The 11761-nt window shown below is 34.0% G+C and overlaps 1 protein-coding gene across 1 annotated transcript; it reads left to right on the top strand.

The window, feature by feature from the left end:
• Positions 1-2357: 2357 nt before the first annotated feature.
• On the top strand, positions 2358-8542 carry LOC107813712 (glycosyltransferase BC10). The gene is made up of 11 exons (XM_016639012.2): positions 2358-2617; positions 3383-3920; positions 4530-4628; positions 5722-5822; positions 5909-5980; positions 6077-6167; positions 6650-6730; positions 7421-7483; positions 7578-7700; positions 7814-7852; positions 7944-8542. The coding sequence occupies exons 2-11, from the start codon at positions 3537-3539 to the stop codon at positions 8070-8072; spliced, it is 1182 nt and encodes a 393-aa protein (XP_016494498.1). The 5' UTR covers positions 2358-2617; positions 3383-3536; the 3' UTR covers positions 8073-8542.
• The last annotated feature ends 3219 nt before the right edge of the window (positions 8543-11761 follow it).

Raw genomic sequence — 11761 nt, 5'->3', positions numbered from 1 at the left:
TTTTTATGTTATCAATATAATGAAAACGATCTAGGGTTATGTGCTATCTAACAATCCTATTGTATTCTTCAATTGAATTGATAGACTAATTTATCTAGCTTATTGGTTGAAAGGGTTAATATTGCTCATAAGAATCTGTCGAGCTCTTACTCACCTATTCAAGCTAACCTAACGCCTATATGTCTGTGAAGTTAGAATCAACAAGAACGTATTTATATTTCCTGTACATCAACCAAGCAAGTCAATTAGATATATGTCTATCCTAACCGCGAATCCATTCGCCGATGCCCAAGTTCAAGAACATGCTTTACTCAATCCTATATACAATCTAGAGTTCCCACTTTCGAGTTCAACTCTAGATTCGTAGATAGTATTCAATTGGTGATCAAGCAATTAAATAATTAAGCGCAAGATTGAATAAACAAAATCAATATGATAAATCAAGAAAGCAAAATCAATATCCGAATAACAATAGTCATGTAAGATCCACAACCCTAAAACGTGAAGTTTAGCTCCTCATAGACATGGTAGCCAAACAACAAATCATACGAAGAAACATAAAGATTAATAAGGTTGATGGAAGAAAATATGAAACCTGACCTCCACGATGGCTCTGTGCTCTCCCCTAGGTCAAGAGTTCCTCTCAAAAACGTTCCCCTCCTCAAAATAGGTTTAGGTTGGCTTTTATACGAGTTGGGGACGTCTTGGGGTCGAAATAACCGAGTCCCGATCCAAATAGAACATGTTCACGTTTTGAGCGTCCGGGTAGCGTGGGGCGCTGGCCCTGGCGCTCAACTTTTCAGCATTATGTTTTGAGCGCCACATGTAGCGCCCCACACTGCCTGTGGGCTGTGGCCCTCAAATGTGCACTTTTGCCTTTTCTTTCCATTTTCGCTCCAATTCGCGCGCTTTCATCCCAAATTGCATCCGAATAATTCCTACACATAGAAATACTATAAATTAGCACAAATTATTATATTATATATCCGAAATCTACGACACATGAGCACAATATTAGGCAATATATGTAAAAATATGATACTTTAAGCCAAACATCAATGATCTCCAACAAATAGTTAATTTCTATCTAACTTATTTTAGTAATTTTCCAATTTATAAATGTTGGGCATATAATAGATGATGAATCAAGCACAATATTTAGGAAAAACCGTCATTTTTTAATCAATGTTCATCGCTGTCATCATGACTTTCCAAAGATTATTTTTGGTACCTCATTATTTAAAATTACTTTAACAGATTTGGCAACATTATCTGGCCTTTAATTTTTCCCCACATTTGTGGCGCTCTTATTTAATATATTTGAATTTTGATGAAGTACTATTTAATTTACTGTTTTGCTCATACATTAGTTGTGTAATCATTCTTATCTAAATTTAAATACAATTCAAATTTACCATTTTCACAAATTGCTTTAACTGGATATAATATAAAAAAATGATGAATAATTGCCATTGGTAGAGTTTTAGTTATATGGTGTATGCAACTCAATAACGACAGAAGACTAATGATTTAACATGACATTAACGGTGCCATAGCATTATTTTCTCTCTCCGAAATTGAGATAAAAAAGGATAAACAATTCACTTCAGAAAAATGCCATCTGTCCAATGAGTATTCATCATTATTTTTTAACATAAACAATAACACCCTAAACATGTATTGTGTTAGTTCCTTTTATTTTTTTATATTCTTTTGTTGTTTTATATTTCAATCTTTTGTTCTTCATTATTCATTTTTCATCCAATTTCAATGAATTCTATGATTTATTTATTCTCAAAATTTTACGAGATTAGGTAAAAAAGAAGAAAGGAAAAATAAAAACTCAAAAAAGCTGACTGTTGGACTATTATATTTGTTAATTGCTCACAACTTTGAATTCAAATTTCTATGGAGGCTCAATTTATTAAATCCTTATACATGTTAGAAAAGAAACAATTTGCGTCTACAATTAAAATATTTATTTTATTAACTAATAAATATTTAATTAATTAATTACATATCAATCCCAAATAATTAAGACTAACTAGATGAATCGTCTGTATTCATATTCAGATAATTCAGTAGATAAATTATTTTTTTACTAGATAAGTGAAGTTATTTCATTAAGATTAGATTTCCTCAAAACTCATTAAAAAAAAAAAATCAAATTTCCAATAATTGCCGGCTTGAATAGTTCCTAGTATTGGACCTTGGTATGAAAACTAACGGTCAAACTCCATACACAAAGGAAAGTCACACCAAAAAAGATATAAGATAATTAGAAACCATCACCCCACAAGCAAAATAAAAAAACAACACATATACTGTAATTTACACATTTTTAATTTATAATTCTTGTATTGGATACACTGGAGCAGCCCCCCTACCCCCTCTCTCTCTCCGCTGTTTTTCTGTTTGGTTCCACTTGCTTTGTTGTGCTAGCCCTAGATCTCACACGCCAAATATATTACTAATAATTCGTATTAATAATACATACATGCACACAGAAATACAGATCCTTTTTGGCTTGAAAGATTTGGAGTTCTTGCACCCACAATAGCAAGTGGAAAAACCAAAAAAAAAAAAGAACCTCTCTTTTCTTTGCATCATTATTCAGGTAATATTGCTTTCTTGATTTAAATTTGTTCTTTGATTCTATGATGTGGGTTTGTGTTTGTTTATAATTCTAGACGTACCCTTATGAGTAAAAATTTGAACTTTGATTGAAATTATGGATTCTTGAAAAGATTTGTGATTAATTCTTTGATGGGGTTGTTGCATTTATTAGGATGGATTTGTCTGTTTATGTATGATGTATGTGTTTTATGGTGGTGATGGGGATTTGAAGTTGATTTTTTTTTTTTGGGGGGGGGGGTGTGTGTGGATAGATTTGAGGTCTGATAAAAGGGTGTGACTTTAATTTAAGGATGTTTGGTGCAACCTAGGAATATTTGTAATTGTTGTGAAGGTTGTTATTTGCTATGTTATCTTATGTGATCTCATTATACCAATATTTGTGTACTCAAAATTTCATGTGTCTTTGCTTTTCTACTTCCTGGGAATTCTTTAAAGTTTGGATCTTTTTTACTGTATTCCGCTAATGCTGAGGTCGAATAAAAAATTCTGTATTAACTTGATCTTATTTTGGATATGTTAACTGGAATTTGACTCTACAATGGGAAGTGAGAATCTTTCCTTGTGTCATCCTAACACGGGAGGCTTGATCCAATATCATGTAACTGAAAATTAGGAGTTAAAGTTCCGAATCGGCATATAGATAAAGAAAGGGATTAAGGATTTTTCTTTACAAGAACATCTGAAGTTAAAGATCTTAATTTAACTCTAACTACTCCTTATTTGTTGATTTTTCATCCTCTTGCAGCTTTGAGTTTGTTCTCATCGATTCAGAAATATTGCTTCTGTTGTTGGGTTGTTCAAAGATAAGACAGTGAGCTACCTTTGGTTATTGGTCTCAGAGATTGGTTAAAGGGTCTAGTTTTTCATGTTTTTCGATTGCTGATGTATATAGTTCCTAGATGAAGACATCTCAGGGGTGGCATTTAGGCATGAAGGACATGCAAATATTGTCTGCACCTCGCCATCGTGCTCAGTTAAAGAAACCGACATGGATAATCGTGTTGGTTTCTTTAGTTAGCTTGTTCCTAATTTGTGCTTACGTTTACCCCCCTCAAGGTTCTGGTGCTTGTTATGTATTCTCACTGAATGGTTGCAAGGGGTTTTCCGATTGGCTTCCGCCTGCGCCCGCCAGAGAATTTACAGATGAAGAGCTCGCTTCCCATGTTGTAACTAATGAAATTCTAAACACACCCCCAGTCATGCCAGAAAGCCCCAAAATTGCATTTATGTTCCTGACACCTGGCGCGTTGCCATTTGAAAAGCTCTGGGACAGATTTTTTCAGGTTTGTTTTTCGTATTCTTGTGGAAGCTCTTAGAATCACTAACTTCGGCATCCTATTAAAAGTGTAAGTAAATTATTCTCGAAAGCATCTCTTTACAAATTATAAGGGAATACTCAACATACACATTATCCGGGTACTACAAAATATCGTTTAATGGTTAGCTATCTGATTTTAAGGTCCCCTCTTCCTACTTAGTTGAATTATATGTTGTCAGGTTAACTCAATCGGTACTAGTTTGTGCAAATTTAATACTTTTTGGACATCTAATAGCTATGTTGTGCAGACTCTTCAAAATGCCGCCACACTTGTGTCGGATCCTCCAAAAATACACTATTTTTGGAGGATCCGACACAAGTGTGGCGGCATTTTGAAGAGTCTGCACAACATAGCTATTAGATGTCCAAAAAGTATTAAATTTGCACAAACTAGTACCGATTGAGTTAACCTGACAACATATAATTCAACTAAGTTACACTACTTTTGGAGGATCTGACACGCACCCGATGACATTTTTAGAGAGTCCTTGCAGTAAAGTCTAATAGATCCTTAACTACACTTTGCATTTCAGCTTTCTCTATTGATGGTCGTATAAAACTATTTCTCTTTCAGGGCCATGAAGGCAAGTTTTCTGTCTATGTGCATGCATCTAAGGACAAACCAGTACATTTTAGCCGTTACTTTGTCAATCGGGAAATTCGTAGTGATAAGGTTTGTCATACTGCGTTAAATTTGTACCCTTTTTTTCCATTGTCACTGATGAGATGCAGTATTTTAATCTTTTGCTTGAACTTTGTCCATTTGTTTTTTCTGATACACAAACCATTGTCACTAATGAGATGCTGTATCTCATCAAATTTGTCGCTTGAAGTTTTTTCATGTATTTTTCTGGATGCACTTTGTTCTTGTGAAGCAATTGAAGTCATTGCCTTTTTTTGCTTTTGTATTTTGACATCTTTTATCATGCTTCTTCCATGGCTATTTGTTTGAGATGACTCCTCGACTCAAATTCCAATTAACCGAAAAAAATCTGAACGAGAAAAGAGTTCTGTAGGTTGTGCTGCTGGCATTTGGTGTGATCAGGCTGTTGTTTGCGTGATAAGCTGATTAACAGTTTAACACGGAGTCTGAGAAGAATGATTGAGAATTGGCAGCAGCATCTAGTTGATATGCAACATCGTGCGACATCATTACTCATCAGCTCCATCATACTACATTTGCATCTTTTAATTGCTTTGAATGGATTATACTTATCTCCTTTATGAATTTAGATGGATCTAGAACTTTGTGTAACCTACAACATCCACTTCCTCCTTTCTTTGCAAGTGGCACAATTTGTAAATATGACTGACTATTACCCTTTTTAGTGGCATGGGTTTTGGTTGTGAATAGACCTTGAGAATTAAGTTGAGTATCTCAAATTAGCCATGTTTATTGGATAATCCAAATTAGTATTGCTTATAGTTACTGTATTTTCTAGAAGTGTCTTCTTTTTCATATTTTTTTTTTAAATTTAAAACATCGCCTATATAACTTGAATTTGATTACGGGCATGTATGAAGTATGGGTTTGTATATGTATTCAGAACAAGTACGTCAATTTTTTTTTTTTGCTGAATTTTTAGTGAATTTTGAAGAGCCGTCACGAAGTATTGCACCCTTGTGGTACCTAATTGATACCGCTATGTCGATGCAAATGAACGGCTCATGTACCATAGCTTATAGAAATACAAAGATACTTATAGCTATTTTAGTCATTTTCATTTATATGGCCGAGTTATGGAGTAAACGTTTCTGCACTGCAGGTAGTGTGGGGAAAGATTTCTATGGTTGATGCAGAGAGACGCCTTTTAGCATACGCGCTAAAAGATACTGACAATCAGCATTTTGTGTTACTTTCTGACAGGTTGACATTTGATGATTTCTCTTGCTTTTTATTTTTGCAATTATGCCATTACATCATTTCTGATCATGTCGCTTATCAACTTGCAGTTGTATACCACTGCGTGATTTTGACTATGTTTACAAATACCTGATGTATACAAATATCAGTTTTGTAGACTGGTAAGTCAATTCCTCTGATGCTCCGTGATATTTTATATTTCTAGAATATTATATTACTTGGGCTTAAAAGAGTGCTCTTTTTCTTTCTTCTCTCAGCTTTGAGGATCCTGGACCTCATGGAAGTGGCAGATATTATGAACGTATGTTACCTGAAGTCGAAAAGAAGGATTTTCGAAAGGGTGCACAGGTTCCTTTTACACAACTTTTGCTGTTATTCTTGATTCTAGAATAGTTTTGAAACTATGCTTGCTTGGTGCTCGTCAAGTAAACAATTAGCCCTCCAACACTCTTGTTTTTGGTAATTATAGGTTTTCTTTAAATGTGTTGTTAAAAAAAAATAATGGATCGGATCAGAAAGAGAGAACAAATTCTCTTCTCAGGCTTTCCATTTTGTCTATGTATTACAGTGGTCGTATTATTTCACGAATTATAAAGCTTTCCCATTCATTTATAATTTGTTAAAAAAGAAAAGGATATTTTGGTTTTGTAATCTTTTAAGGTTCAATGAGTTGGTTAATTGCAGTATTCTGTAGGCAGAATTCTTTTCGCCATCTTAGGTGGCCAAATATAGGAGTAGCTTTGGGGCACTTCTTATAGCTTAATAGCGCTGATATGCCAATTTGAATATGATTTTCTCGTTCTGATAGGTTACATTCTGAATGTTTACAGTGGTTCACAATGAAGCGACAGCATGCCCTTGCCGTTATGGCTGACAGTCTCTACTATAGAAAATTCAAAGACTACTGCAAGGTGTGTTTTTTCTGTATCATACTTTGGCTGATTATATATGACTACGCTATTAGCTATTTTTTTAACTGTATTTATTCATTGAAGTATACGATGTTGAATGCTCTACGCATCGTTTCTTCCCACGCTGTTGATTGTTTTGGAGAAATTAGCATTGAAATTTCTGAAAGTTTATTGGATGTGAGACTTGACCTGAATAGATCGTAACAGATGCCAGAGAGAGTATTCATATAACCAGCCCCAACTATAATTGGGACTGAGGTGTAGTTGATAACAAAGGTGGGATTAGTCTGCTTATTGGTTTATATTATATTCATCTTTCGCCAATAGTCCCAACTACCCTTCTCTTCCCTTGGATTTAAAGCATCTGCTTGCCTTTGAATTGAAGCATAAAACTATTGTTCTCTGGCATTATTTCATTGTTCATATTGTTATTTCCACTTAAGCCCTTCTTTTTTAAACTCTTTGTATTGCTGTTTGGAAACTACAACATCATTTGATCCACGGGATCTCTACAGGCACAATAAAACATGGTTGTATCCATGTACTTCTTAAAAAACCTGTCCTTGTTAACCTTTTATCTCCCACTCCCCGCTTTCTTTTTTCTTCTGGCCTTTTTTGTTTGTTTGTCTAGATGTGAATTTGGTTTATTTTCATTAATCACCTGCACTTTTGTCTCTAATAATGCAACAGCCAAACATGGAGGGTAATCGGAACTGCTATTCTGATGAGCACTATATACCAACCTTTTTCCATGTGAGTATAGTTTTATTCACCGGCGCGTCTTCTAATCTTTCTGTTTTGATCATTTCCAAACTAACTGGTTTTCTTCTTCTTATAAATTTTTCAGATGCTTGACCCAACTGGAATTGCGAATTGGTCAGTAACACATGTTGATTGGTCTGAAGGGAAGTGGCACCCAAAATCATACGTGCGAAAAGATATTACTTCTGATCTTATGAGAAACATAACAGTAAGGCCAACTTCCCTCGACATGTATACATTTATGCCACTGATTCTTTAATTACTTCTAGTCTTCTTTCCAATCATGACATGATTTAATGTTTCTTGTCACTGTTTCTGCAGTCTATTTCAGAGAATGTGCATGTCACAAGCGACGCAAGGGTATGAACAATTGATCTGACACTTCTCTTGCATTGTGTCACTAGAAAGCTACATTATCTGAAAGAATCCTGTGTTATTTTCCATTTTGCAGAAGGAAGTCCAGATTAGGCCATGCCTATGGAATGGAAATCAACGACCATGTTACTTGTTTGCAAGAAAATTCTTACCTGAAACTCTAGATAGCTTGTTGCAGCTTTACCCCAATTATACGTCGATTTAAGTGGGTTGATAACATCCACACTGATTCTTTGGTCGATTCAATCCGACCCCCCTTCATCATCCATTTCTTGTGTATCTTCCAGTGTTGTAAAGCGCCCCCCTCTCTACAGAAAGGTTGAGTTCGAGTGCTGCCCCCAGAAACCAGGCATCTTTTTGAGTGCTGCACGGGTTTTACTGGCAGACGCTGTTAGGGCGACTATATAGAGAGCTGAGGAATGTTGAACCAAGTTGCCCCGAGTCGTCGTGCTTCCTTTTGGGGGTAGGTGATTTCATGTTTAGTTTTTCTTTTTTCTCAGTTTTGGGCTATTTTTGTTATATTGATCTTAGTATTGGGATTAAGAAATTTTTGGGGACTTATTTAACTGCTACACTGTATTGTTGACCTCTGTAGAAATTGCAAATATGGCCCTTATTTAAAGTGTTACATTTCAATTTTGGTTAATATTTGAATCAAATAGAAATTTCAGAATCTGAAATGTGATTTGTGTATGGAAATGATAAATCAGGTGCAGTGAACAATTCTTTTTTTATTTTCTTCCAAGCCTGACCGATGTGTTTAAAAATCTTTAATCAGAAGTACATCTTTTAATTCTTCCCTTTTGTTTCATTTTCAAGTTTCTCATATATACAATTAAGTAATTAACAGGAGATAACAAAAACTTGAGCTTTTGCGCATTTAAGCTCCTGTTTAGCCATATATTTTGGCTAATTTTTTCAATTTTTTTTGGAAAACAGTGTTTGTTTATGGAATATGATCAGATTTTGAAAAAAAGTTTGAAATTAGTTTTTCATGTCCCAAAAATTTATTTGGGGCAATTTTTGGGATTTTTTTTTTCTTCTACTCACAAAACTCATTTTTTTCCCCAAATAAAATGCACGTTCAAAGACAGTTTCAACTTTCAAAAATTATTTTTTTACGTAACTTTAATTTTTTTCAAGTTTCAATTAAATTTATGTCTAAACGCTAGTTAAGAGTATGGCCGAGCAGTCAATAATGTGTATTGGTGGTTGAACCTTGCAAATTAAAATTAAAATCAGAAATATGTAGTGTGTAAATAGTATACATTATCCGTGGATATTGTAGGAAACATTATCTTATACAATATGAAAAAATTATCTGTGAGGCTTAGAATATGCGAAGGGAACGGTAAGAATTCATATTCTCTTCTCCCCATAAATAAAGAATTTAGTTTTTTCCTCAAACAAGGGATAATACTGTGTAGAGTGTACAAAGAAACCGACAAATTGCATTAAATCGATAATTCAAATTAAATCGGGAAAAAAAATCCGACTATGATTTCATTTTGTGTTAGAAAAAAAACCCTGATCATAATTGTTTTGGTTTCGTTTGGTTCTAATTAAAAAAAGTCAAACCGAAACCAAACCAGTCTGACATTACATGTATACAAAATTTAAAAATATTTTATACATTAAAATAATTATTGTAATATAATTTATAAATATTTTTAAAACTTTTTCATAGTTCTCTCTTTTAATGCATTATTTCAAGCTTGGACTTAGAATTTTTGAATGGTCAAATATATTTTATAGCCCATAAATGTTAATAGCTCAATTAAAGCCCAAAGCAAAATCAAATAAATACTAATGCTAAAAAAAAACTCAATTCAATACTAAGAATGACAATAGTATTGGATATTTTTTTTTTCTTTATAGTTTTGCATAGGGGTGTCATTCGAATCGGTTTATCGATAAATCGAATCGATTATTTGTTATCGCTTTATCGATATCGGTTTATCGATTTCGATTTCGAAAATTTTCTTATCGAGTTATCGATTTCGATTTCGATTTTGTCCACTTCGGTTATCGGTTTATCGATAAACCAATAAGATATTCTAAAAAGGCAACTATACCCTTATTCTATATAACCCTTCCTTTACCCTAACTTATTATTTCCATTTTCATGCGCCGCTTCTGCCTTCTGAATCTGAAGTTCCTCAAGATTTTCCCCTACCCTATTATTTCCTCTTCACGAGTCACGACTTCATCCGTTCAGTTCAGGCGCCGGCGAGCCGCTTCTGCTTCAGTTTAGAATCTGAAGTTCCTCAAGAGTCAAGCTCTGCTCAAGCCTCAACGTTTTTGGCAGAACTGTTCTGCTTCTGCCCCTTTAGAGCCGAAGCCTCAAATTTTCTTCACTCAAAATTTCTCCTTTCTCGGTTTCTCCCACAGATCTGGTAATTCTCTATCTCCAAATGGGTTCTCTCAGAATTTTTTTTTCTGTTTTTACTAAATTACTAAATTTTATAGAAGCTATGAACGTGATGCTTGAACAAATGCTTAATTTTATATAAGTGTACATACTAACAACGATTCTCAACAAGTCATTGAATTGAAAACACAAAAGTTCCGAAGCGATGCCACAATAGTTCTTTCAATTTGAAAAACATGGTACAATGGAGCCAAAGTGAATGTTTTTCTTTAAATAAGATCAACAGAACTGCTTTTAAGGGTTTCCGAAAAGGATTTTCATTTTTAAACAGCAGGTAATTGGAAAAGAAAAAAAACATTTTACTTTTTTGAAAACAAGATGAAGTCACGAGAAGTTGAAATCTTGAGGTTGCTTTGATATAAAACAGGTCCAGAATTCTTAGTATGTTCTGTGATGAAACAATGGATATTCATCAAATCCTATTCCATAGATTGCATCTCTGCAGATAGGAACTATTTATACCTTATAGCTGATTTGTTTAAAATGGAAAAGTTCGTGATCCAATTAACACATAAAGCACTACATGAATCAAACTAAATAATTAACAAAGTGACAAAATAAATGGACATGAGTTTTAACACTTTCTGGACCTCACACTTCACGCCATATTTCTCTTTTGAGCAACTCTTTTTTATTGGTATCATTTTCCACCTTGTTAGTGTGATGATGTACAACTAAGTTTCAATTGCTTCTTGTATGCAAATGGTGAAAACCTACTTGAGGCAACCATGTAAAACAAGGTTTGTATTTTATTTTGATATGTATATTCAAGAGCGAGGAGTGCTAACTTCGTCTTGCTTTGGTTCATTCAACTCGTTTAAGACGGTAAGTTACATTCTTCATTCACTTCACATGGCTGAAAATGGTAATACGGATAAAGTGGCTGATGAAAGTAGAGGTTCCGAGTCTACGACTGCAACTACTCACTCGACAGTTACAAAACAAAGGAAAAAACGATCTCGGGCATGAGATTTTTTTGAAGAAAAAGTTGATGCTACAGGAAATAATAAATATGCATGTAGATTTTGTGGACAAGAATATTTTGAGACAAAAGGCAAAAGTACGACACAAATGAATAATCATATCGATAAATGTCCAAAGAATCCTTATAAATTTGAAAAAGATCAAAAACTATTACAATTTCAAACATTACTAGGGGGTAATAAAGGTAGTCTTATTCCATGGAAATTTGATCAAGAAGAGTGTAGGATGGCTTTGTGTCGTATGGTAATTGTTGATGAACTTCCATTTAGTTTTGTTGAGAAGGAAGGCTTTAGAAACTTTATGAAAATGGCACAACCTTGTTTTCATATTCCTTCCCGTACTACTGTTACACGGGATTGTTTTTCTCTTTTTAATGTGGAAAAAAATAAATTACTGAAGTTTCTTAAAGGAACAAGTCAAAGAGTAAGTCTTACCACTGATACATGGACTTCTATTCAAAAAATTAACTATATGTGCAT

Source organism: Nicotiana tabacum, chromosome 18 (assembly GCF_000715075.1).
Source record: "Nicotiana tabacum cultivar K326 chromosome 18, ASM71507v2, whole genome shotgun sequence".
Lineage (NCBI taxonomy): Eukaryota > Viridiplantae > Streptophyta > Magnoliopsida > Solanales > Solanaceae > Nicotiana > Nicotiana tabacum.
This window is presented reverse-complemented; position numbering and strand designations above follow the sequence as displayed.

What these genes read in the sequence shown, in the direction of transcription:
- LOC107813712 (XM_016639012.2), top strand. Translation starts at nt 3,537, where the DNA reads ATGAAGACATCTCAGGGGTGGCATTTAGGCATGAAGGACATGCAAATA. An exon ending in GGGAAATTCGTAGTGATAAG is followed by an intron (nt 4,629 to 5,721) that starts GTTTGTCATACT and finishes TCTGCACTGCAG; the next exon opens with GTAGTGTGGGGAAAGATTTC. An exon ending in TTTGTGTTACTTTCTGACAG is followed by an intron (nt 5,823 to 5,908) that starts GTTGACATTTGA and finishes ATCAACTTGCAG; the next exon opens with TTGTATACCACTGCGTGATT.